The 27,699-nt window shown below is 44.7% G+C and overlaps 1 protein-coding gene across 2 annotated transcripts in view; it reads left to right on the plus strand.

The window, feature by feature from the left end:
- The first annotated feature begins 349 nt into the window (after positions 1-349).
- Positions 350-27,699, plus strand: part of ADAM19 (ADAM metallopeptidase domain 19) — an 88,591-nt gene continuing 61,241 nt past the window's right edge. For both annotated transcript variants that reach the window (XM_082623589.1, XM_082623590.1), the window contains exons 1-3: positions 350-557; positions 3,196-3,281; positions 7,756-7,826. In XM_082623589.1, the coding sequence (XP_082479715.1) occupies positions 491-557; positions 3,196-3,281; positions 7,756-7,826 (224 nt within the window). In that variant the 5' untranslated portion in view covers positions 350-490. The remainder of the gene's footprint in view (positions 558-3,195; positions 3,282-7,755; positions 7,827-27,699) is intronic.

Genomic DNA, 27,699 nt, shown 5'->3' on the forward strand with positions numbered 1-27,699 from the left:
GTCCAAGCGTGGCGGCCTCTAGAGGACTGTGCTGGGTGAGTAGCCTCTGAGTGTCACCCAAGGCGTCTAGCCCAGTGCGGGACAGAGGAAACGGGCCGCTGTACCCAGAGGGGTCCAGTTTAATTCCTACAAACCCAAGACCCCGACCCTCTTCAGGCCGCGCCCATCGTGAATCCCTTCCCTTCTTCCGGCTCGGACTCGCCCTCCCCTGATCGCCAGCACCTGAGCACCGCCGAACACCGCCCCTCCTCCCCCGCCCCTCCTCCCCCGCCCCCACCTCGCCCGGCTCCCAGGGGTCGCGCTGGCTCCTCCCCCGGCTCCTCCCGCCCCTCCTCCGCGGAGCTGGGGGCGGAGCGTCCCGGCCAATGGCTGGGAGCACGGCTGGGAGCTGCTGGGCGACCGTGGGTTCCAGAAGCGCCGCGGCCTGGTTAGGGTGCTGGCATGGCCGCGTGCTGGTGAACGCAGAGTGCGCGAGGGGCCAGCTGCCACCATGCCCCGGGGCGTGGGCTTTGCCCAGCTCTGCCTGCTGGCGCTCGCCCTGCCGGGATGGACCAGAAGTAAGTAGCGGGGCGGGGGACGGGGGGCTTTGGAGGTGGGTGGGTTGGAGGACCTGGGGAGCTGGGAGTCGCCCCCCGGAACTCCTCGGGGCAGCGCCCCCGCCGGCCCCCAGGCCGGGAGCCCCGGCTTTGTTCCCACGTTGTGCGCCTGGGGAGGTGGTGGAGATGCGGGAGACCCGGAGCAGGCAGAAAACAGTCGGTCCCTCCCTGGCTTGCCTCCCTCTCTCTCCTTTTCCTCTGTTTTTCTGCTTTAGGCTTTTCTTTCCGCTGCTTTCCTAGTCTCTCCTCTTTTCTCCAGTCTTTGTGTGTGTGCCTATAAATATATTTTGATAAAACTGGAGCCATACCATAGGTACAGTTTTGTGTCTTGCATATGCCACTTCACATTATGAGCATTTGCCACATCGTTACATTCTCCAAAAACATGGTTTCAATGACTATAAATTCCTTCAAGAAATCGCAGAAGTATAATTTTCAAAAAGTTAAAAACATGACTCTCATACAAATATAGGATGAAATGTTGGCAAAGTGATTTGATTCATTAATGAGGCAGTGAATAGAATGGTAAAGCTAGTTCAAAGCATTAGAGGAACAGGAGTGATACAAGCATTGGAGAAGGAATGTTGAAATCCTGTGCTGGGACAGATACAAAAGTGGTCAATGCTCCATGGGGCCAAACAACCATAATTCTTAGTTATCTTTCTGCTATACTGAAGTCATTTGCATCTCTACCAGACTGAAAGCTACAGTTAACAGATAACTTCACAGAGTATAGCCTTTAATTAATAGGAAACAAAAAAGTCAAACAAAGGTACATTCCTCTAGATAATTCACTAATATGTGGGAAGGCCCGTTAAACAATGCTCCAAATGTGACATTGAAAGGACATCCTGCTTGCTCTTTTTGCCTTATTTCCAAGGTTTGAACAATTTTTCTTAAGATGTACTATGTTCCTCTGTTATTGAGCCTTGCTTTCAATAATTTTTGCAATCATAAAGATCATTTCATTCCTTTGAATGTTCCATTGAATAGCATAATTCCTTTTTGTTGCAGAGAATCTAGATTGATCAGAGCCACTAGATCAGGAACTATGCCTGATTCCCCAGTGAATATCAAGCACCTAGCATAGTATTTGGCATATAGTTAAGCGCTCAGAAAATACATAATGAGTAAATGAATGAATTGCTTCTCATTTTTACTAATATGATGAAACTAATGCTACTCTAATGAGGTTATTTTTTAGGATCTATTTTGATTGAGAATACATCATATCAGTAATCTCAAAGGAAAGTTAATCACTCATAATTGGGCCAGTCTAACAGAGCAACTATGGCCATCTTCTGTGTCACTCATTGTATTCTATTGATTGTGGTTGGTTTAGAAAGAATAAATTTTGGAGTCCTCACTTCAACCCCAGGAGTCCTGTGGATTTGGCCTATTCTTACGGAGACTAATTTGCCTAGGTCTTGAGCAATTACCACTTTATTAAGATTGCCTGCGACCAATGTTTGAGGTCTGCCCTGCCTGGAACAAGTCTCCCCAACAGATTTCAGTTCACCTTTCTTGCAAAATAGGAATCCTCCTACCTAGCTCTCAGAGTTGTCTTGAGTACGGAGAACTGGGTGGTGAGAATCATTTGGAAAGTAGGAAGTGATATGAAAAAGCAAACTTGCCCTTAGGAAGCTCAGGTTAAGGCGATGATGCTTTGTGGATTGGGAAGCACTTTCACAGTAACTCTCCCAGTAATGCTGTGAGATGGGCAGGTGGGTATCATTGTCTTCATTTCACAGATGAGAAAACTGAAACTCGATGGGAATAATACCCAGGGGCTTGCCCTCCAGATATACCCAGAATCCAAACACTTCATTCCTCTTTACTGATGTCATTCTAGTCTGAGCCACCAGCAACTCTCACTAGGGCTCCTGCAAGTCTCCAGCCTTGCCTTCCTGCTTCTACTTGCACTCCTGCCTCCCTCCCCCACCTCCACCCTCTCCATCTCCACCCAGCGGCAGAAAGATCTTTTAAAAACCAAATACAGATCATATTGCTCTGTGTCTAAACCCTCCAGTGCCTTCCAAGTCTATTTATAATAAAATCCAGACACTTTCCATGCCCTCTGTGATATCAGACCCATGGCTGTCTTGCTGACCATATCTACCAATTTCCCCTCTCATTTGCTACGTTCTAGCTACCTCTAACTTCTGCTTGTTCCTTAAACAGGCCAAGGCCATTTCTGCTCTTGCTGATCTTTCTTCCTGGGACACCCTTCCCCTAGATCTTTGCATCTTCTTTCTGGTCCCTCAGGTCTCAATTAAATGCCATCCTTGCTGATCATCCTCTCTAAAATAGGTACCTCCTCTTCAGGTTCTCTTTATTTCATGACCCTCTTGTACCACTGGAGAATATTTGTGTTGTCCGCTTCCCATCTCTAGAAGATAAACTTTGTGAAGTATACACAGACCAACCACTATATTATCAGCACCTAGCAGAGTGCCTGACCCATAGTGAGTGCCAGGAGCCTGGAATCCAGCAGGTCTCCTGACAACCCAATATGGGTCTTTCCAGTTGGCAGTGCATGCTTGGCTTAGCTAGGGTGCAGAGGTCTGGGATTCCAATGGTGTGCTTCCTGTGTTGGCAGGAGGAAGTGGGGAAGGCAGCCCCCAGCCACAGCATGAACTATTAATACCTCAGTGGAAGACTGCAGAAAGCCCCTTGAGGGAAAAGGTAAGACAAAGAATCTCATTTTCACAGGCAGAAGCTGACAACTCCATTTCGTGAGGCTTCAGGTCACCTACTCAACTTTCCTGGAAGCCCAGTTATCACCACTAGTTCCGTTTCTGGCCCACTCTATCTGCTCTGTGTTCCAGTTTTGGAAATCCCAGATGGGACTTTCCTTCATTGTGTGACAACCTACTAGAAACACTTCTAAATGCAAGTAGTTGAGGAAATGAAAATCCATGTTAATGCTGACATAAGCTAAGTGCAAATATGTGTCACAAAAATCACCGACTCTCAGCTGGGATTGATTAAATTTTGTCATTAGTTATTGCTCTGCAGAATATGTGTTTAACTTCATTTATTTATTTATTTATTTATTTGCCACACTGTGAGGCATGCGGGATCTTAGTTCCCCGACCAGGGATCGAACCCGTGCCCTCTGCATTGGGAGCATGGAGTCTTAACTGCTGGACCACCAGGGATGTCCCTGCTTCACTTTATTGATGAGATACTATACTTGGAGAGAAAAATGATAACCCAAACTGTTTTAAAAATAAGAGGCAGGGTAGGGACCTTGTACTGAGGAATCTGTCTTCAAATCCAATAATCTTAAAATTCAGTAAGCTCCTTGGGCCATGACACCAGCAGAATGCACAGGCTTTATAAAGGGGATTGGGAATAAGACAGAAAACATTATCCTGTCCTTGCAGGAAGGATCTGTGCATCTAGGATAGTCTTTGGTTCTGGTTCTTATAGCTCAAGTGAGACAAGAAAGAACTAGAAAGGAAGATGTGATTGCTGCATGTCATTAACCAGCTACTGGACCTTTCACTTTCTCAACTCAGTTTCCTCATTTATAAAATAAGGCTTAGAGGGGATAAGAAGGAAGAGGGCTGGAGAGGAGGGGTAGTTAATAAGAGCCCTTTGGGTTCAAATGGTCAGTTTATTGGGCAACATATAAGAGCCAGATTATGGTAGCAGAGAGAGGAGAGAGCTGTGTCAGGAAAGATTTCAGACTTGTGGTCCTTGAGTCTGGAAAGGTAAATGGAGAGTAGAAATGCCCAGAATCCATGAAGTTATGCCTAGAGTAATACAGACGTGTCCCAAAATGCTCCAATTTGGATTTAATAAGGGAATTTACAGCAAAAACATTAGGACAAATGAAAGCAAATAATATTTTATCCTAAAGACAATAAATGCATGGAGTTCATTTCATCAAAAAGTAGGAGAGACTGAAAATAACTTCAGGAAAAGTCTAGACAAATTAATGGATGGCCGTTCTAGAGAAGGTTATTTTTAAAAATTAAGATCTTGGATATTCCAACCTATCCATTATTATCCGAGGAATGGATCTGATACTTTTATAGACGCCTCTCTGTTCCCTCCAGATGTGGGATGCTGGGCATCCTCAGGAAGGGTCTGAGAAACAAAGTGGAGCTCAGATCCTGTCTTTGTTCCCAGCCATTGTCTGCCCAGAATCTGGGTCATTGTATTTTGTAGGAATAGTTAGCACCGTGCCTGGCACCATAAATATTTGTTGAAGAACAAATGAATGAATGTCAGAGAGGGAGAGGTAGGTCTCACTCAGGCATCTTATTCTCATTTTGTAATTACTTCATTCATCAAACGTTAGTTGAACACTATATGCTAAATTTTGTACTATGTCTTAAGTGGGGTACAGATATATAGGACAGATTTCCAATACCCTGTGGAGCTGAAGATCTGTTTAATCTAGCTCAAAAGAGAAAGGCATTTTAACCCTGCCCTGGGGAAGTATAAACAGTGGGTCAGCCCCTGCACTTCCTAGGAGAGGTGATGTTGCCCCTTCCTAGCACAGAGCGGAGTTGCAAGACAAAAACTGAGTGAATCTGGACAGGGAAGCTACATAAACCCTTACAGTGCTATTTCATTGTTCTGCTTGAAATGTCCTCTGGAAACATCATATTTTAAATATCAGTGTCTGAGCATCTTCCAGACAAGAGAAATATTTTTGGATTACCCACTTAAAAATAAATATTCATACTCATGTTGCAGCTTGTGTCTCTTTGGGGGAGAAGTGACAGTGCTTTGATCTGTGTCAACTTTCATTTTTTTGTGTGGACTCTTGGCCACCTACCTCTTAGATAAGGGATTGATGCAGCTCTGTTGCTGTGTGCTTTTCCTCAAATGCCCACTTGGGACTGTGTCTCTGATGCTTAATGTGATTGGGCAGGGCCCTTGCTCCAGACCTCCCAGAGTGAAGTGGCAAAGGACCAGCGACCAGAAACAGGTACTGGTAGAGCTGAATCAGAAATAGGCATCAGAAACAGAGAAGTGAATTTCTTTTTTTTTTTTTTTTTCCAGAGAATTGAATTTCTTAGTGAAAGTTATTGGGTAAACATTCCCCTAGCTTCCTCTCCCCATGTTTTTGAAATGTCCCTTGTTAAGAGAAGTGAGTAGGATAAATGAGCAAAAAATAGCAAAGGAGAGAATTGCATAAGCATCCTAGACCACGATGTTCAGATCTCATCAGAGCCCTCAGTGGCACAAAAGTTTCAGGGATGCCCAGGACCCTAATGGGAACTGGGGTTTGAAGCTGATAAGAAGAGAAACGTGCTTGGAAGAGGCAGGCCCCCAACCAGAGGTGGCAAAGCAGGTGACCCACTTTCTCATACATGCCAAAACTAAGCTTTGAGGTCAACCTTAAAAGGGGTAGAAGCTTGGGCTTCCCTGGTGGGCAGTAGTTAAGAATCCGCCTGCCAGTGCAGCAGACACGGGTTCGAGCCCTGGTCTGGGAAGATCCCACATGCTGTGGAGCAACTAAGCCTGTGCGCCACAACTACGAAGCCTGCGCTCTAGAGTCTGCGAGCCACAACTACTGAGCCCTCATGCCACAGCTACTGAAGCCCGCGTGCCTAGAGCTCCCCAACAAGAGAAGCCATCGCAATGAGAAGCTCGTGCCCTGCAACGAAGAGTAGCCCCCACTCACCACAACTAGAGAAAGCCCGTGTGCAGCAACGGAGACCCAACGCAGTCTGGAAAAAAAAAAAAAAGTATATATATATATATATATATATATATATATATATATATATATAAAGCCATTATAAAAACATGGAAAAATGCACACAAGAAAATAGAATTAGCTCATGTTCTCACTGCTGAGAAGTAACTATGGTAACCTTTTGGTTTTTTTCTCTCTACTTTAGTCCCTTTACAAAAGTGTGAATGAATAAAACATAGTGTTGTGTTTTAAACCTTTGTGCTTAATCGTTATCATGTGTACTTTCTTGATAATTTAAAAATTATTGAAAGTCATCATTTTTAGTGACTGTGTAATGTTTTGTCATGTGAATGGATTATCAGTTATTTAACCATTCTCCTAGTTTTGGACATTTAGGTTCTATTTCATTAGTCATTATTGTAAGTAATGAGCATCCTTGTGTATAAACCATTGCCTGTGTTTCCATTTGTTCCCTTCAGATAGAATCTTCTATTTCTGAGTTAGAGGGCCTAAACATTTTTAAACTCTTGGTCCATACTGACAGATTATTTTCCGGTGAGCCAGTATTGATTGAAATTCTCACTGATAGGGTGTGAGAGTGCCCATTCTATAGTATACTCCACTGCATTGTGATTTATGGTTTTAAAAAAATCTTTGTCCCTTTGGTTTTTTTAAAGATATCTTAAAAAAATCTTTTTGGGCGAGGGAAAGTTACCAGTGATGCTGAACATGTGTTTTATACTTATTGGCCGTTTGTATGATACTTTAAATGGTCTATTCTGGGTGTGTAGCTACTTTGGCCCTCAGCAAATTTTCTCCTATGTGTAAAATGTATCTTTCAGACCTTTAAAACCTTAGTAGGAGGTTCTTCTAGTTGTCTCCTCTGAGATGATTGAGGGGTATCCAAACTGAGAGCCAATATAAAATAAAATACGAGACCATGATGAAGAGGCTTTCCCTGGTATTTTAGATAACAGCCAACATGTAACGGGCTTCCTGTATGCCAAGCACTGTAATAAATTCTTTACATTTACCATGTCACTTAGTCTTTACAAGATCCCCATAAATTTGACTATTACTTCTCTATTTCATAAATGAGGAAACTGAGTTGTAGGGAGGTTCGGTAATGTGCCCAATTCACAACTATAGTGTCGGAGCCAGCACTTGAAGGCAGATCTAACTCCACTCAAAATTTGTCTTCCAAGATCGTGTTTTTCAGGGTTTGCCTTTACCAGGCCTGCATGCAGGCACTTAAAACCACATTTCGGCTTGGAGTTTCTCTCCTTTGTCTTTGAGGAAAATGCAGATGGGGGAGGGGAATTGGGTCCTTCTGGGAGTGAAGATATTTCATGTTTGGGCTGGAAATGAGATTGAGCCTTTTTTGTGGATCCACTTCCTGTGGATCCAGGTCAGAGCCCTGAGCTAGATCCTGCGCCCCTTCCTGGGAGCCTCGTCCCCTGCTTTTAGGAACTGACATTCTTTTGTTGTTGCTTTTAGCATCCACTCAAAGCTGAGCTCAGGGTGATGGCTGAGGGGCGAGAACTGATCCTGGACCTGGAGAAGAATGAGTAAGTGGACTTCTTCTTTGTCTAAAATGAAACAACCCACTTGCATGTCAGTGCCGGACGCAGGTGCTGCTGTTTTGGAAGGAAGCAGTTAGCGAAGTGACCCAAGCTCTCAAGCTAGGGTTCTTTTGTGGGGAGCATCTTACAGAGCCAGCATTTCCACAGTCTCTTGACTTGCTGTGAAATTAGTGGACTGTTTAACGTCTTCCTTGAATTTCCTCAGGCTGTATTTCTGGGGCCTCTTAGAATTCACTGCACGTGAGTGTGTGTGTGTATGTGTGTGTGTGTGTGTGAGTGAGTGTGCGTATGTGTGAGACACGAAGGGAGGGATGGGCTGGAGGACTGGAGGACTTTGGCAGCTGTCTTACTAGCTCCAGCACAGCGCACAGCAGGAAGTGAAGGAGATTAGAGGAAAACAGCAGAAAGGAGAGAGGCAAGGTGGAGTGTTATGGGATTCGATGCTCACACCCTGGCTGGTCTGTCTATTCTGGGTCAGCTGCATCTGAGCTCCTGCCAACAAGGGCATGGTCAGCAGTCTCCTGGCTTCATCGGGCTCATTCCTCCATCCTCCTAACCTCACTCCTCTTGGGTGGCTGCCTGGCTCAGAAATATTTCCACATTGATTTGCCATCAAGTGCAGCTGTATCTTGATTCACGTTATCGAGCAGGTGAATAGACATAAGGCACGGCTGTGTCTTTTGCCCATTCTTTGGCAATTCCCAATCTGCTTTGGCCACTGGAGAGCTCTCCTTACTTGGCCGGGGTCCTCTGAGGGCTTCTGATATTTCCCCACCAACAGTCCCACTTACATTCTGCCACACAGACCTTGCAGATAAGGCTGCATGGCTCTCAGAACTGCCTGTCTCCTCTTGGCAGCCTCCGGAGTCCCTTGGAAGCAGATGAGTAATCACACGCATCGCTGCCAAGAAAGCGATGGATGGGGACCTTCCCATATCCAGGAGGATGGGAATGACTGCTAAGCTTGGGTGGAAAGCAAGAATATAAATTATTCCAAATTTGGGCTTTTTGGACACTCGCAGAGGAGGATGAGTGGTGTCGGAAGTGCAGTAAAAGTATGACTTAAGCAGCCTGTGCAGTGATGGGCTTCATCCGAGTCTTTCCTCGGCCTCCAGAATGTGGTGGCCTTCGGGAAGCCAGAAAGATGGGCATCTCAATCGTTTTTGCTACTTTCCTCCTACCTTACTCCTGGAGCAAAACCAGCCCAAGAATATGTTCCTTTTGTCCCATTTCCCTGGAATAGACCCAGCTGGCTGTGTCTGCAGAGGGTGCAGGCCCAGAAATCTGCCTGGGATTTCTCCTTGCATTGTCTTCCTTTGGTCTTGCAGGAGAGACCCCCAGAGGGTCTGTTCTTAGTCTCTCTCAGGGGCCTTCTTCAGTTTCTCATGGCTCTAACCCTCTAGCTCTAGTCTCTTGTTCCCTATTGCCACCTCCGTCTAATCTGTCCTATTCTGCCTCCAGCTGGGGCATTTGACCCCTCAGCTTCCTCTGGGCTGCCTAGGTGATGGGGTTAGTGTCATGGGCAAATCCTTTGGAGTTGGACTGGCCAAGGAGGGATCCCAGGACTCTTCCTTCCTTTGTATTTTGGAGTCTTTGCAAGCGGTCATAGGAAGTTAGAGTGTGAAGATGCCATAGAAAACACTGAGTTCAGCAGTCTTATGCATGGAAGCAGAAACTTCAACTCAGGGAAGGATAGGCACTTGTCTAAGGCCACACAGCAAGTAAATGAGAGAGGTGAAATGAGGATCATTTGTGTTCTTGGATCTGGAGTCACAGAAACGCAGTTTCAACTTACTAGCTGAGTAACCTGGGGCATATTGCTGCGTCTTTTAGAATCTCAGTGTCCCCACTTATAAAATGAGACTGGTAACACCAGCCTCATATGGGTGGTTGTGAGGGCTGAGTACAGTGATGTACACAAAGTGCTTACAGAGAACACAGAAAATAGTTGACTACTATTGTGATTTTCTACGGTCCCACACTGAGGTTCCAGAGGAGAGCCCGGAGATGTGGTTCTGTTGTCTGCTGCCTGGAGCTCTTTTGTTTCCCAGTGATCAGCAGTGGCCTGGATGTGATTCCTGGCGTCCTTGAATTGGCAGCAGGCAGGAGACTTGACAAAAATGGAAGCAGCAGAGCCAAGCAATATGACCTCACCAGGTATCCCTGGGGATGGCTTCCTGCTATTTTCGTCTAAATTGGGCTTTTTGTTTTTGAACATGTGTTAGCAAGCGGAACTCCAACTGCACATGACTTCCTAGTGTGTTTACTTCCCAAAGCCCTCTCATTCATGGTGCGTGCAAGTCTGGATTCAAAACAGCTTGCGGGGGGGGGGGTGCTGCTTTTCTGATTTTTCACATTTTATAAAAATTATAAAGTTTTTATAATCCCATGATATTTGAGGGGGAAACTAGGCCCTGTGCTAAGTGATCCTCAGGCTCTGGTTCTCAACTTCCTCAGTTGATTCATTTATCTTTTCCATCTTGGATGCATCTGTAGCATTCCAGGCACCAGTGCAGGTACTGCAGATATAGTTGTGAATAAAACAGTTCTGCCTTCCTGGATCTTATATTTCAGTGGAGGGAAACAATAAATACACAAGTGAATGTGTAGTGTGTCCAGTGACAACTGCTGTGGCAGAAGCAAAAGGAACATAAGGGCTCTGAAGAGGGGGGGTTCAGGAGGGAGGTGCTGTTTGGGAATGGTGGCCAGAGCAGGCCTTGGTGGTGAATTGATATTTGAGTCCAGACCTGAAGGAGGTGAGGAAGTGAGCCACGTGGACAGCGGGGAGATGACAGTTCCAAGGAGCAAGACCAGCCAAGTTCAGAGGTCCTAATAGGTTATGAAGGTTTCCATTCCCTCCCCCTCCCCCCACCTACGTCTCCTCATATGTTGGATTCTCAGGCCTCCCAGGAGCTGTGGACAAGGGCTTCTGGGACTCTGAGGGGAGGGAGAGGACATTTCTAATTTCTTTTTCATCATCCTGAGGTGTCTGGCCTTCTCTTGTCTAATCAAAGCCCATGTGCTAATGCATGGCCCAAAATAGCAGTGAGCAGGCCTTTAATGGAATTCACACACGGAGAGATAGCCAAGAATAGTGAAGATGGAGGAACATGGGGGTTAGGCCAGGAGAGGGGGGCACAGCAAATGGGCCTTCAGCTCAGGCAGCAGACATCCCAAGGTGCCTTAGTTCCATAGCACAGCAGCTGGCAGCCTTTTTCTGCTGTGAAGCAAGTCGGGATAAATGGATGACATTCCCATGGGGGACACACACTTTTCTCTATTGAGTGCAGGTGGAATAGAGTGACATCGTAGGGCTAACCTCAATGTGTCTTTCATGTTGGAGGGTCCTGGTTCAGATCCTGACGCGCCACTTACCGTACGTCCTCTTCAAGCCTCAGTTTCCCTATCTGGGGTATAATAAGAGTCCCACACCTTAGAGCCGCTGGGAGGATGAAATGTGATGGTGCCTGTCAAGGGGTCAGCATAGTGCCTGGCTTATACTCCATACCCAGTAAATGGCAGCCACTATTTTTTTCTAGCTTGTGCTTTTCTAAATTGCAAAAGCAGTACATGCTCATTGTAAAACATGTAGCAGTACCAAAATATAATGAGTGAAAGAATGAAAGTCTCCCAGCCACAAGGAGAGTCTACTGTGAACAGTTGGTGAGCCTACCATGGACCTTTTCTCTGCGTGTGAGAACGTGCACGTAAATACTCATCGACACAATCACACAGAAGCACACCAGGCTGCTATTTCTGTGCTGAAGGAGGAGCAGAAATGAGATTATACTCTACATATCGCTCCACACTTGTTTTTATAGACTCACCTGTATGTGATGAAGGTAGTACTCTGCTCTGATATGTTCCCTAGTCTTACATTTACTCACACTTACCCATCATTTGCCACTGTTGGTACATAGCTGTTGTTAAGAGAACCTGACTTGTGATTAGGGCTGTGTGGTACAGTGGAGAGAGTACTGAGCTCAGAGACAGACAGTGTGGAATTGGTCAACAAGCCAGTTGGCCCTCCTGGGCCTCAACTTTCTCATCTGTTGAATGAGGGTTTTGTCCCAGGTGGGTTCTAAGAGCCTTTCCTGTGCTACCTATTGAAAGGATACCACATAAGTGGAAAGTGGAAAAGAGGTCCCTGCCTCAGGGCATTTACTCTGCAGTTCTGTAGACATTCCTGGAAATAGGGGGCATTGGGATAAAGGCAAATACCCACAAAACCACAGACCTTGAAGTTGAGGATGAACTGCTAGCCCAGGACCCACCGTTTAGGCAACATAAGCACGAGAAGGGAAATTACAGGGAAGAAATTATAGGCTGCTATTTCCACAACCCACAGTTTTGAGGTATAAATCCATAATATTTTTTTCTCCACGTAATTTCCCCCAGGCTCTGAGGACTGCCTCATCAATCCAGAAACCATATTGGACAACAGTTTGTTTGCTGAAATCAAATGGAATCTTCCTTAGCTGTAGGCATCTGGGGAGTTGGTCGCCTCCAGGGAGATGTAGGCCCTGGCTCTCTCCCTTCTCCACTTTCTCCCAAGAGGAGGGCACACTGAACTGTTGAACCTGCTTGCAGGATGCTCACTGGCTCAATTACTACATTACAAGGTCACCTTTAAAAGCAAATGAGCAGCTCAGCCTGTGGGCACTGTGCCCAGAGGATCTTTGGCCATCTATACACTTCTCTCTGCTGGTCTCTGAAGCATATTCTGCAATGCTCATCTCTTCAGTAGACTTCCTTCCTTGAGTCCAAATGATGCCAGATTTAGGTTTTGGCTTGGGAAAAGGAGAGATGTCCTTTGGTCTCACCCCATTCATTGTGCTCCAGCTCAGCGAAAGAGAAATCCTGTTTGTATAAGGCTAGCTAATAAGAATGGATATTTGTTTTCTTTTGTGTGCATATCTACCTCCAGACCTCATGGGGAATAGTAATGGTCAAGGCAGAATTTAGGCATTTGGAGATTTACTGATTATTGTACCTACCACTACTTCCGACTTTCATCTCACTTCATATCTCTAACTTCCTATCAGTCCCTCAGAGATATCTTAGGGATGGAGACTGCTTTTGTTGTCTTGGAAATCAAGCAACAAAATTAACAAAATTAATTGTCCTGGAAAATTAACATTCATTGCTAATGGAATGATCTAGCTCCTGGGCTTTTTCCCCTTCATCCCTATTTGAGTTGTATAATACTGGAGGACCCAAGAAGGGGAGAAATAGGCAGAAGAGGAGTTTTTTCAGCAATAGACGGGGTAGGTTAGTTACCACTGCTTGCAGCTGCACCTCTCTTCCAAGGAGGCCCGGTGGAAATGCGTAGCTGATCTGGAGCAAAACTCTTCTTATCACCCAGGCTGTGGAGTTCTCCCCGGCTTCCTCCTGGGTGAGGAATAGACTTTAACATCTTATCTAGGATAAAGGACAGCTCTCTTAGACCCTCTCTTGTCAGGAGCTTCATTTGTTGTTGGCAGAATTCAATTTCCTGGATCAAAGAGAAGCTTAAGAAAGGCTTAGACATATCCCAGCGCTCTTGGTGAGCCATGCTTCACTGAAGTGCATTTAAATGAGTCACAGACATATGGATTACATTTCACTTAAAATACACATGGCTTAAGAAATTAGAGGATATCGTTCTTTAACCAAGTATTTGGCAGACCTAAAGTATTCAGAATGTTTTTTCCAAACTCTGCACACAGCTGGGCTCCCCATTCCCCGCAGCTGATGTTGTATAACCCGAGGAGACCGGTGCCGAGGAAACGGTTGGATGGATGGGTGGGGACATGAGAATTTGAAGAGAGCTCCCTGTGAGTGTCTGAAATTTTCTTCAAACATTTTTTTGAAGTATCAGGAACTGGAATTAACCCTGCTGCATTGACTCTGAGGCAGCGAATGCCTACGTGGATTTAAATTCTAAGTGCTGGGCTAGGCACCTTGCCCCAGAGAGACCTCACGGTCCTGTTTGAAATGCAGTTTCCAATTGTAGCTTTGTAGATGGAGATTGATTTCGGTTATAATTCCCATATTGTCCAGAACCCCTGGAGTTGCAGACCAAATGGATTGCCAGCCAATCTGATGTGATTTTGTACAAGCCAAACTCTTAACCGCACCCCTGCATAAGCAGGGTCTCCAGTATTTCTAAATCATTGGAAACATGATATTGCTTTCTTAGGGTAGACTGTGTAAACTCAGTCTCAGTAACTAGAAGTGGTGATCTGAAGGGACGCAGCTGTACAGTAGCCGGAAGAGAGTATGAAGTAGCATCCACAATTGAAATAACCTAGATGTGTTGACTCTTAAGGCTGTGAGCACATAAGCCTGAAATGCCTAATCCATAGGGTAGAACATGCTTGGGCTTTGGTGCCAGAGAGACCCAGATTCAGTTCCAGGCACTGACACTTTCTGGTTAGGTGGCCTTCAGCAAGTCACTTGCCTCCTGAATGTTGTTTATTCATTTGTGTTCACGATAACGCTCACTCCTTAGTGAGCATTTACTGAGAACCAGTCACTGTGCAGAGGCACTTCACATGCCATCTTATTTAATCCGCATGGCAACTCTTTTTAGAAGATATTATTATTATTATTCATATTTTATAAATGGGGAGACTCAAGTGTGAGGAATTTGAGTAATTTACTCAGTGTCAGGCAGATCCAGGAGTCACACTCATGTCTGTCTGTTTCTTACTATACTCTATGTCCTGCATAGAAAATAGAAAATAACTTCATTGCAGGATGAGGTAGGCTGAAAAATGTTCCCCACCCTCCCAGAGACCCACATTCTAATTCCTGGAACCTGAGACTATGCTGTCTTATGTGGCAAAAAAGAATCTTTCTAAGTGTGACTATATTAAGGATTTTGAGAAGGGGAGATAATTCTGGATTTTCTGGGTGGGCTGTAAATTCAATCACAAGTATATCCGTAAGAGGAGGGCAGAGGGAGATTTGCTCACAGACAGAAGAGGAGAAGGCAGTGTGACCACAGAGATGGGAGTGATGTAGCCACAAGCCGAGGAATACAGGCAGCCACGGGAAGCTGGGAGAGGCCAGGAATGGAATCTCTCAGACTGAGTGCAGCCTTGCTAACACCTTGACTTCGCTCTCTTGATCTCCAGAACCGTGAAAGAATAGCTTTCTGTTGTTTTGAGCCACCTAGTTTGTGGTAATTTGTTACACATCAGGCACAGGAAAAAAATGCACCAGGTTTGTGAGCCTTAGCAATAATGTATTTAAAAAATATATTTATTTATTTACTTATTTGGTTGGGCTGGGTCTTAGTTGTGGCAGGTGGGCCCCTTAGTTGTGGCTCACCAGCTCCTTAGTTGAGGCACGGGGGCTTCTTAGTTGTGGCATGTGAACTCTTAGTTGTGGCACGCATGTGGGATCTAGTTCCCTGACCAGGGATCGAACCTAGGCTCCCTGCATTGGGAGCGCGGAGTCTTAACCACTGCACCACCAGGGAAGTCCCAGCGATAATGTATTACGCTGTGTGTAGTATCACTCGTGGCACATAAATAAGCTGGTTTTCAATACATGCTAAGTTTCATTAATGCAGAGTCAAGAACGGATGTTTTCTAAAGTGTCTTGGTGATGCAAAGCATTGCATGTGGCCCTGTGACTGTCTTCAAGTAAGAGTGGCAAGAGAAAAACATACTGAGACATAGCATGTGTGGTTACCATTTATCAGCATTTCCTAAGTTCCAGCTCATGTTGTCTGATGCACAGTCTGCCTTCAGGCAGCTTCTGGCTGAGGAATGATGGTCAGATAGGAATAATGATATCGTCAACCGTAGTAATAGCTACAACATAGGAGATGCCTATGTAGCAGGCTCTGTTGTGCAATCTCTAATTGAATCATCACAGCAACCCTGTGAGGTGTAGGTACCTGTGTTAGTCCTGTTTGGCAGATGGGGACCCTGAGGCATGGAGCAGTGTGACTTGTTCAGGGACATCTGGGTGGGAAGGGCACTCCAAGCCCGGGGTCTTAGCTGTGGCCTCCTACTGCCTCTTGGATGCCCTGTCCTTACTTGGTATGCTCTTCGATGAACACTGGTGTTACTTCTCTGTTATTCTACCCTCCTTCTTCTCTTTCCTCCTGCCTTCCCTAGGCCTAGGTTAGAATTTGGATTTCAGTGGACTGTAGTGCTGCAATCCAGGCACATAGGAGTCAGGCTGGCTCCTTGCACCTACTGGAGGTGTAAGCTTTGGCAAGTTGCTTACCTATGCAAGTCTCAGTTTCCTCATCCACGTGATGGGGCTAATAATAGTGGCCACCTCATCAGGTGTCATGTGATATTCAATAACACAGTTCTCTTAAAGGACTTACGCTGTGCCTGGTGCACCGTGAGAGCCCAATAAATAGTTGCTATTATTTGTATTTTGCAGGATGGGAAAAACATTTAAGAATGAAGTAAGAGGGAATTCCCCTGAGCTGGTTTCCAAATGTAATTAGGAAGATGACCTTAAAACCCATTGCCCCTGGGAGGAAACTCACTTCTGCTCCCCTGCTGTGCCCAGTTTGACCTAACTGTATCTCGAGAATACAGCTGTGCAGGGTTCTCCAGTCGGCCAAACTGTACCTCTTGTCTCTGCCTGCAGAATCAGTGCCCGGGCACTCCCTTGGCAAGGTTCTGAGCTATCTGATAAGGAGGTTGGGATTTGTTCACCAGTTCCGGCTCTATCTCCTTCCAGGGACCTGCAGCCAGGGCTGCCTGTGTAGCCAGGAAGGATGTCCATGGTTTTCTTTTGTCTCAAGCTTATTTCTCCTGGCGGCCCTTCAGCAGGAGCACAGGGTAAAATGAATGGGAGGAAGCTGTCAGCTGCCCTGTTGGCCTTAGATGGACCCTTGTCAGAGCGAAGGGAAGCTGTGTACTTGGAGGAAGTCGGGAGTTGATTCTTGAGTTTGAGGAACCCTTGACCATCAGGCTGTTTACCTTAAGATAACAACGATAGCTGGCATCCAGTGAGTGAACATTTACCCTGAACATACTGTTTCATATGGATTTTTTTTAACCCTGTATAAATTTCCATGTAAGTTTATCCAAATGGGGTTATACTATATCCTAAGTTTTATTACCTTTTTTTTTTCATTTGGAAATATAACATGGGCAATCATCAATTATTTTTAAAAATTTACAGAAGAACTTTTTGGAGTGTTTGAAACTTTGATAATAAAATTCTAGCAAAAATTACATAAGTAATAGTTTTAAAATAAATGAGATCATACTTTATGTACCATTCTATAATTTGCTTTTTTATTATTTCTCTTCAATATCTTTCCACATATTTATATTTATAGACCTATTTCATTCTTCTTAATGATGACATAGGATTCCGCTGAATGGATGAACCAGAATTTAAAAATTTGCCTATTAATAGACAGTTTTCAATTTCTTGCTATTATAAATAATGCTGCAGTAATAGGTTTATACATAATCTTTGAGTACATTTGCAAGTATTTCTGTAGGATTAATACCTAGCAATAGAGTTGCAAGGTCATATAGCATATATGTCTAAAATATTTTAAATTTTGACAAATCGTACCTCCCATTCCACAGATTCCTTCCCAAAGGCTGTACCATTTTACGTTCATACAGCACAGTATGGGAGTATATTATGGATACATTTCCATGTAAATTTTTGAGATCATATGGCTATATGATGGTACATTGTATGCATATGCCATAATTAACTTTTAGAACTTCGTATAATGAAAAATTATCAAATGCACATAGAAGTAGAGAGAATGATATAATGAATCCCTTATACCCATCACTCAGATTCAGTAATAATCAAGATGCCATGATCAATTTAATCACCCCATATTGATGGGCATTCAAACTATTTTTTTCTTTTCTTTTTTTTTTTCATTTTTACAAATAGTGCTGGAGTGGACACCTTCATGTTCTTTGAGAGGTACTTCTAGAGAATCACCTCCTAGATATGAATCACTGGGTCACAGGGAATTTACACAGAACAGGTAGATAAAGGCACTTTGCCTCTGGCTTCTCTGTAAATTAAATCCACCACCTGTGTTGAGAGAATGTTTCACACACTCTCACCAATGGGTTGGTTATTGAGCTTGGGCAGAATCTTTAAACCCAACTCTCCCGCTTTTTTTTTTTTTAACAGCTTTACTGAGATGTAACTTACATACCATACAGTTGATCCATTTTTATAAGTATGCCATTCAATGTTTTTTAGTATATTTACAGAGTTGTGTAACCATCATCATATTCTAATTTTTGAACATTTTCATCACCCCAAAAAGAAGCCATTAGCAATGTTATGGGTTGAATATGTCCCCCCCAAATTCATATGTCAAAGTCCTAACCCCTTGTATTGATACCTCAGAGTGTCCTTATTTGGAGATAGTCATTGAGGATGTAGTTAGTTGGGATGAGGTCATCCTGGAGTAGGATTGCACCTAATCCAATATGACTGATGTCCTTATAAATAGGGGAAATTTGGACACAGACACACACAGAGGGAGAATGCCATGTGAAGATTAGAGTTATGTGGCCACAAGCCAAGGAAATGCCAGAAGCTAGGAGAGAGGCCTGGAACAGATCCTTCCCTAGTACCTTCAAAGGGAGCATGGCCCTGCCAACACCTTAATCTTAGACTTAACTTTTAGAACTGTGAGACAATAAATTCCTGTTTTTTAAACCTCTCAGTTTGTGGCACTTTGTTAAGGCAGCCTTAGCAAACTAATATGACCGGTTACCCCCAGCGCTCCCCCAATGCCATCAGCTCTAGGCAACCATTAATCTGCTATCTGCCACTATAGATTTGCTTATTCTGGGTATTTCATATAAATGGGATTATACAATATTGGTTTTTTGTGACTGGTTTCTTTCACTGTGTAATGTTTTTGAGTTTTATCCAAGTTGTATAGCATGCATCTGTACCTCATTACTTTTTATTGCTTTATAGTATTCCATTGTATAGATGTACCACATTGTGTTTATCCATTCATCAGCTGATGGATCTCCTGCCTTATAAACCAGAGCTAACTTGACTCCACTCTACAAGTTTGATTTCAGCAGATTTTTTAAAAAATTGAAGTATAGTTGATGTACAGTGTTGTATTAATTACTGCTGTACAGCAAAGTGATTCAGTTATACATATATGCATTCTTTTTTTAATATTCCTTCCCATTATGGTTTATTATAGGATATTGAATATAGTTCTCTGTGCTATACAGTAGGACCTTGTTGTTTATCCATTCTATATATAAAAGCTTACATCTGCTAACCTCAACCTCCCACTCCATCCTCCCCCAACCCCTCCCCTTGGCAGCCACCAGTCTGTTCTCTATGTCTGTGATTCTGTTTCTGTTTCATAGATAGGTTCATTTGTGTCATATTTTAGATTCCACATATAAGTGGTATGATATGGTATTTGTCTTTCTCTTTCTGACTTGCTTCACTTAGTATGATAATCTCTAGTTGCACCCATGTTGCTGCAAATGCATTATTTTGTTCTTTTTTATGGCTGAGTAGTATTCCATTGTGTGTGTGTGTGTGTGTGTGTATGCCACATCTTTTATTATGTTATAAACATTTACTAACATACATAGTTCTTTTTAAATTTTTTTTAATTAAAAAATTTTTTTACAGTAGGCCCTTGTTGGCTATCTATTTTAAAAATAGCAGTGTATACCACATCTTCTTTATCTATTCATCTATCAGTGGACATTTAGGTTGTTTCCATGTCTTGGCTATTGTGAATAGCGCTACTATGAACATAGGGATGCATGTATCTTTCTGAATTATAGTTTTGTCTGGATGTATGCCCAGGAATGGGATTGCTGGATCATAGGATAATTCTATTTTTAGTTTTCTGAAGAACCTCCATACTGTTTTCCACAGTGGCTGCACCAACTTATATTCCTACCAACAGTGTAGGAGGGTTCCCTTTTTTCCACATTCTCTCCAGCATTTGTTATTTGTAGACTTTTCAATGATGGCCATTCTGACTGGTGTGAGGTGATACTTCCTTGTAGTTTTGATTTGCATTTCTCTAATAATTAGTGATGTTGAGCATCTTTTCATGTGCCTGTTGGCCATCTGTATGTCTTCTTAGGAGAAATATCTGTTTAGGTCTTCTGCGCATTTTTGGATAGGGTTGTTTGTTTTTTTTGTTGTTGCGTTGTATGAGCTGTTTGTATATTTTGGAAATTAAGCCCTTGTCAGTTGCATCATTTGCAAATATTTTCTCCCATTTTGAAGGTTGTCTTTTCATTTTGTTTATGGTTTCCTTTGCTGTGCAAAAGCTTGTAAGTTTGATTAGGTCCCATTTGTTTATTTTTGCTTTTAATTTCTATTGCCTTGGGAGACTGACCTAAGAAAACATTGGTACAATTTATGTCAGAGAATGTTTTGCCTATGTTCTCTTGTAGGAGTTTATAGTGTCAGGTCTTATGTTTAAGTCTTTAAGCCATTTTGAGTTTATTTTTGTGTATGGTGAGAGGGTGTATTATAACTTCACTGGTTTACATGTGGCTGTCCAAGTTTCCCAACACCACTTGCTGAAGAGACCGTCTTTTTCCCATTGTATATTCTTGCCTCCTTTGTCGAAGATTAATTAACCGTAGGTGTGTGGGTTTATTTCTGGGCTGTCTATTCTGTTCCATTGATCCATATGTCTGTTTTGTGCCAACACAATGCTATCTTGATTACTGTAGCTTTGTAGTATTGATTTCAGCAAATATTGATTGAGCACCTGTGTGTAAAGTCCTATGCTTGGTGCTGTAGGGAGCAGATGCAGACCATAGCCTTGCCCTCTGGCCGTTTACTCTCTATGGGAGAGAAAATGCTCAAACAGCATAATCCAAGGTTGGTTACAAATTTACTTAATACCGTTAAAAGTAAAGTGCTGAGGGGGCGGTAAGGAAGGGGGAATTTCTCACTGGGGGTTAGAGAAAACTTCCCTCAGGAGGGTACCTTGGAGCTCTGTCTTGTGGGAGCAAGGAGGGGAGGCTTCGGATGAGGGAGGGAGGAGAGATGAGTGGAAGAATGAGAAAGGAATTCAGACTGAGAAATTAATATATAAATATTTGGTCTGGATCTAGGGGAACCAAAACTGGAGTGCTAATAAGCTCTTAGGAATTCAGTATTCCAGCTAGCCAAATCATTATAATTCAGAAGAGTGGTATGTGGCAGTGGGAAAGGGGTTTCTCTCCCTTCCACAGCTGGGCTACCTGAGGATTTGAGTGGCTTAGAGTTCAAATTTTTTTGTTTTCTTATTTTTGACTTTGAGTTGGGCTTTCTCTTGCCTCTGGTAAAACCATATTGTCAGAGAGGTAGATGGGGTATTTTTAGGAAAGAGGCTTGAGGTGCAATTTAAAGCTGAGCTGTGTTTTCTGCACCTCGGATGAGAAGAAGTTCTTCCCCAACCCCTCGCCATCGAAGGGAAATTTGGACTGAGCCCAGTGGGTGGAGGTGTACCTGGCGGATGGAGCCATGGACTGCAAGGGGCTGAGCCCAAGGCAAAGGTGGCTTCTTCATAACTTGGGGAGTTGGGGGAGTCTCCTGACCAGACCTCTGTTTTCATCTTCAAGGATGTGCCTAGGCTCTTCATCCAGACTCCCTGGAAGCTGGATTTCTACTCTCCAACCTTTGTGCTTAGGACATGGAGCATGATTATCCCCAGGGAAGAGTCTATAGGAGGAGGCCAGTTCTGAGGCCTCTGGACTGGTTCTGTCCTGAGAATGAAGACAAGTTTACATTTTGCCCAGGAGATATTCTGATTTTAAGAATGTAACCTTTACTCTTTCTCTATTTAGAACTCAGTGACATACACAGACCTTTGGTTGATACCTTGGATGCTAAATGAATAGGCTTTTGGGCACCCTGGAGCAAGTTGCAGGTCTTGCTCAAACTCAACTGGGAGTAGGTATTGGGTCAGAGAATCCATGGTTTTTCTGACGAGTCTCCAGTGTATTGAGTCTCCAAGGCTTGAGCTCTGGGTTACTCATTGGGAATTCTTACTTTTTTTTTTTTTTTTTTTTTTTACTTTTTTTTGCGGTACGCGGGCCTCTCACTGTTGTGGCCTCTCCCGTTGCGGAGCACAGGCTCCGGACGCACAGGCTCAGTGGCCATGGCTCATGGGCCCAGCCACTCCACGGCACGTGGGATCCTCCCGGACCGGGGCACGAACCCGTGTCCCCTGCCTCGGCAAGCAGACTGTCAACCACTGTGCCACCAGGGAAGCCCACTCATTGGGAATTCTTAACTTCCTTTCTCTCTTACCTTCTCTTCCTTCATTTAACAAATATTGTGCGTGCCAGCTTGGTGGCTGGCATTGGGCTAGGTCCTGGGTATTCCTGGAAGAGTAACGGCAAGCAAACACAGTTTGACGTCATGGGGCTTAGAGCTTAGTGGAGGAGAGAGATAATCCAACCATTATTGAGCAGTGTGGGACAGGCTATGTTGGGGGAAGTAGAGGGTACCGTGGGAGCACGGGGAAGGGGAACCTACCCTGGATTGAAGGCCTGCGAAGGCTTCTAGGAGGAAGCGAAGTAAAAGGAAGTAGGGTGGTGGTAGAGTTGTGGCTTATACAAGGGGGATGGTTTCCACGCAGGGCAAGTAGCAGGAACAAAGGCTCTAAGGCCTTTGTTGATGATGAAAAGTTGTTCTTTGTGGTTAGAGCAGAGAGCAAGAGGGAGGAAGGAAATGGTGAGAGAAGAGGTTGTCCAGGTAGGCAGGGGCGAGTCCTTGAAGGGCCTTGTAGGCTCCTTCAAAGGATTGGGTGTGTATCTTGAGGGCAATGGGGGGCCGATGAAGAAATTTGAAAAGGCAGGTAGCGACAGCATCCAAAGTGCATGTGAGAACAATTACTTCGACTACAGTGTGTAGGATGGATTGGAAAGGGCAAGGCTGGTGATAGCAATAAGACCCATTCTAAAGCTTTACTTTAATCTGAGGGGGAAATTATGGTGATCTCATATAGGGAAGTGGTTACAGATACGGAGACACTTATCTGTCCCCCCTTCAAGAAGGGGACAGATTCCAGAGATACTTATAGGGTGGAATCATGGAGACTCGGAGATGGGTTGGATATGAGCTGAGGAAGGGGATGGATTCAAAGGCCAATCTGAGGTTCCTGGCTTGAGTAAGTAGCAGGACAGTGGTACAAGTCCCCGTGTTTGTCCTTAGTTTGTGGTGGGACCTCAGATAAGCCACTTCTCAGATCTTTAGTTTTCTCAGTAGTTGAAGGTAATAATCTCCAGTCATCCACTCTGGTGGTGGGGAATCAAAATCTATGTGAAAAGTAGCATCCTATACTCTTTCCGTGGCCCTAAAAGTCCTGGCAGAAGCGGTCTGTCCTTACCCTGGTTATCTCTGTAATTTTCACCCTTACATAGACTTCCCCCCTTATCTACAATTCTGAGCACTTGACTGATCTCCCAGGAACTGGTGAGGCCTCGCTGGGGGTCTTCCTTCGGCTTCTCAAACCAGCTTTTGTTGAAAACAATGATATCATTGAGTGGGTGGAGCTGGGCCAGGCTTTCCTGAGCCAGTTTAAGGAGAAATGGGTCTTTATGACTTCTGTACTTATGGCTCCCTTCCAGTCCCCTCCATGGCTCCCATGTGCCCCACTGCCCCCTTTTCCTCCTTCTTTCACCCCCGAGGTTACGGGTTTGCAGGAAACTGGCGGCCCCCACGTTTTCTCCTCTTGCATCAGTCTCCCTGGAGAGAGGTCCAGATGGGCCAAAGGGGCTATAATGACTGCATTATATCAGGCTTGGTTTCTTTTTCCGAGGCCGCCCCCCCCCGCCCCCCTTCCCAGGAAAGGAAGGACAATTCATGGAAAGGGATTCCTTTGGAGGAAGACTGGAGTGCTAGAGAAAGAGGAGATCTAAGTGTTGGGAAAGATGTTAGACCCCTTGTATTCTAGAAGCTCTTTATCTCTTATCGATGCTGGCTTTGGGGCTTGGGTAAGAATGTGAAGGTTAAACTGGCCTTTCAGTTATGTGGTGATAGGAATATGGCTGTGGAAAAGGAGATCAGCAGTGTTGAGGATACTGAGTTCCTGATCCCTAGGCGGCCCTTTCTCTCTGTGCTCAACATACACGTGCACGCGCACATGCACACACGCACGCACACATGCACTCACGCACACACCCCTCCTCCGAAGCTGTGTAGGCAGCTTGTTAGGGGAAATTGGAAGTTGATTGCAGCTGTGGTTTGCAGCAGTTCTAGGAAGGAAGGAAGATAGGTTGTAATATAGAGACTTGGTTTCTAGGGACTGAATAGTAATATCTACCTTCTGTGTGGCCTGTTAGTGTTTGCAAAGTACTTTCACAGATGACTTTGGAAAGGGGGAAATAATTTTCCTTTCTAAGTTCTCGGCTGGGTACCCTGTAACAAAAGACAGATTAACAAGAGAGAAACAAACAGAAGTTTATTAACATGTATACATGGGAGATACCCAGAGAAAAATGAGTGACACAGAATTGAGGCTTCTGTAGCATCTTCAGCAAAGAACAATAAGTTTGTAGAGAAATGGTAGGAAAAAGGAAAGAGGTTTTAGGCTTCTAAAGGCCATAAACAGTGGGAAGGTATATATTTGGGAAATGATAGATAAAGGCTAGTTTTTAAAGTTTGTTGTGTGGATTCCTCTGGTGCCGTCTCCAGGCTGACGGGGTCTAAAGTTGTCTCTGGTGATTAACTTTTGTCCTTCCTGGTAGAGAGAGGAGGAGGGACACCTTTGAGAATTGATGACCCGCTTTTAGGCAAATAGGAGGAGGGCAAGGAGCTTTTCTTGTATCTGCTTCTTCTCAGTTGCCTTCAGCTCAAAATGATCCTTATGCTAAAGTGGCATGTCTGGGGTGGCATAAGCTGCCACCCTTCAGCCTCCTCTAATCTTCATGAGCGAGGTGCCCTGTGGAGGGCAGGAAAGCTGTGCTTGCCTCCTTTACATCGCCCAGCACAGCGCCTGGCACATGATTGGCCTCAATAAATACTTGTGGAATGGGTGTTCCGAAGAGGCACTGCAGCTTGGCCAAGAATCCAGAGCAAATACGTGATGAATTCAAGCCAGGAGGAACTTGGTCTTCCTGAGGCTGTGTGCCCTGCAGTTTGTACCATATTATGCTGCTTAATAAGCATTCATTGATGAGTTTGCACGAGCATCCTTCCTCTCTGCCTTTTGGGAGTGTCTGGATGGCCCAACTCTTGGGTTATCTACTGCTGATGCTGACGTTTAGGTAGCTTTAGTTCATTTAGACTGACGAGTTTAGAAGCAAAATATAATTCTGTGATGTTGGTAAGTTGCTTTTGCACTTTTTCAAATTTTTCATCCATGAGAATGGAATGGGGGTAAGCACTGAACAGAGAGGGTGACATATAAAGATTTTTTGTTGCAGTAGACTCTGCCATTTATTCACCAATCCCCCTCCCCTCCAATAAAACTTTATGGGAAGCATATGAGGCAACACACAGAGTTAGGGAAAAGCTGAAGAGCTAGGGCTTGAAAAGGACAGGGTCTAGGAATTCATAGAGAGTCTCTTTGAAACCAAGCAGGACGCTGTGGGGCTCCCGGGCATGGAGGCCTTTTTGTTCCCCATTTCTTGTAGGCAAGGCTCCAGCCCTCATGACCTTCCCTGAGTTCCAAAAGGCAGATTCCAACAGCTGCTAATCAAGGGAGGAGCAGCCAAGAAACCACCTGAAGCAAGATTAAAGGGACCCGAGAAGCTCATCAAGATTAGGAGACCTGAGACTGGGATTAAGGGAGTGCAGGCCCCTGTGTACACCCTAATCTTGTCAGCGACCCCACCCTTGAACCACTGTTATAAAACTCCTCATCAAATCCAGGTTGGGGACTTCTCTGGTGGCGCAGTGGTCAACAATCAGCCTGCCGATGCAGAGGACATGGGTTCAAGCCCTGCTCTGGGAAGATCCCACATGCCGCGGAGCAACTAAGCCTGTGTGCCACAACTACTGAGCCTGCGCTCTAGCGCCCGCGAGCCACAACTACTGAGCCTGTGCTCTAGTGCCCGCGAGCCACAACTACTGAGCCCACGTGCCTAGAGCCCGTGCTCCGCAACAAGAGAAGCCACCGCAATGAGAAGCCTGCGCACCACATGGAAGAGTAGCCCCCCACTAGCTGCAACTAGAGAAAGCCCGTGCGAAGCAACGAAGACCCAAAGCAGCCAAAAAAAAAAAAAAAAAAAAAAATCCATCCGGATTGGGATACATGGTTTTCAAGTGTAGGAGCCCGCTGTGGTCCCCTTGGCCTGGCACAGCAATAACACTATTCTTTCTACTTCACCCGAAACTCTGTCTCTGAGGTTCGATTCAGCATCGGTGTGCAGAGGATGAGATTTCAACATCATCTTCAGGTGCCACCAATGGTTGTGTCTCAGCTCCAGCCATTTTTACCGGTGTCACTCATCTAGAAATTCAGTGAAATGAGACCTGATTGTCCTGACTTGTTATGACTGACTCCAGGTGGCCCCAGTCAGCATGCAGCAAGAGGGGAACATTTCTCTAAATGTAAATTTGGCACTGTTTTCCCAAGAAAGTAGCAGGGCTGCTGGGCAGTATAGGACAACATATGTCCACTATGTTCTAGGAGGACTTTTCCAAGTTCTAACCTTCTTGACTTGTGCATTCACTGTGATTTGTGCTTTAGGATGCTAAGAAACATTGGTCAAGGTTTATCAGAGTTACTGGGATATTTAATCAGAGCCTAAAAGGGACCAAGAACCCACATTTAGGGCAGGTTGGTTTGTGGTCTTTGCTTTTTTTTTGTTTGCTTTTATTCATGGGATAGCCCACCTACTCCCCTTTTTCTAAGCATATTTTCATAAGTCCTGTGATCTTAGAGATTTCTTTTCTTCACTTTTCCTGTGTCTTATCCCCAAAGTTTATCTGTACAACTGAACCATTGCCTCTTCCCTTCACGTTAATCTGATAACTGTGGTGACTTACCAGAAACTTGTTGCTATCGAAACTGGTTTGGTTGCTTGTGGTAACTGATTTCCACTTCTTTATTTTTCTCAGAAGTAGTAAACATAGTACCCCATTTCCCTGAACTGTTCTTATCCAATTCCAATAAGTGCCGGTAATGGGTACTTTACAGGATCCTGCAAAAGAAACCCATAAACTCTTCTTGGGTGAGCCATTTTGAGGGCCTCTCGGGTCCCTGACAGTTAAGCATCCTGATCCCAAGAGGTCAGCCCTATTTGCACAGAGAGGTTACTCCATCTTCGTGGAGGCAGCCAAGAGCGAGGCCTGAAGAGGATTAAATAAAGACCCTGCTGGCCAAAGGAGTAAACAGAGCTCATCCAAACATCCTTTGGTCGACAACACAAAAGCAAAACACAGGACCAGGACCTGGTCGGAAGGGTGCCAGGTCTTGTGGGGACTGGGAGAAGATGTCATGGGATGCGTTTGGTGAAAAGGAGTGTTGATTTAATGCATTGTTTGGACACTTCCTTAATAGAAGGTTAAAGACAACATGCTTCGGCTTTATGCCAGGCTTATGGGTGGCGCCATCTTGCTTTGTGGCATTGCTTTTGGAGCTGGGCCTCTAGGAGCGATGATGCTTGCTCAAGTGAGTCCTTGGAGTAGGAGGAGATCTCCTACTCTTTACATCAGGAGCAAGCTTTAAAGTTCCCCCTTCCTTAAACTTTCTGTTCCCTCAAAAAGGAATGCCTCTGCCTGTGGGCCCCTTATTTGGCTTTAGGGCCATGCATGCCTTTGGCATGTTGGTTTGTTTCCATTCCTTTGGAGTCAGAGGTGGAGTGAGCACTGCTTTGGAAATCTTGGTTCTGAGACAGCTTGAGCTGTCTCTTCTCCCCTTTTCTTTCTTGCTCTTCGAAAACAAAAGACAACAAAA

This window comes from Mesoplodon mirus (genome assembly GCF_964341445.2).
Source record: "Mesoplodon mirus genome assembly, chromosome: 5".
NCBI classification, from domain to species: domain Eukaryota; kingdom Metazoa; phylum Chordata; class Mammalia; order Artiodactyla; family Ziphiidae; genus Mesoplodon; species Mesoplodon mirus.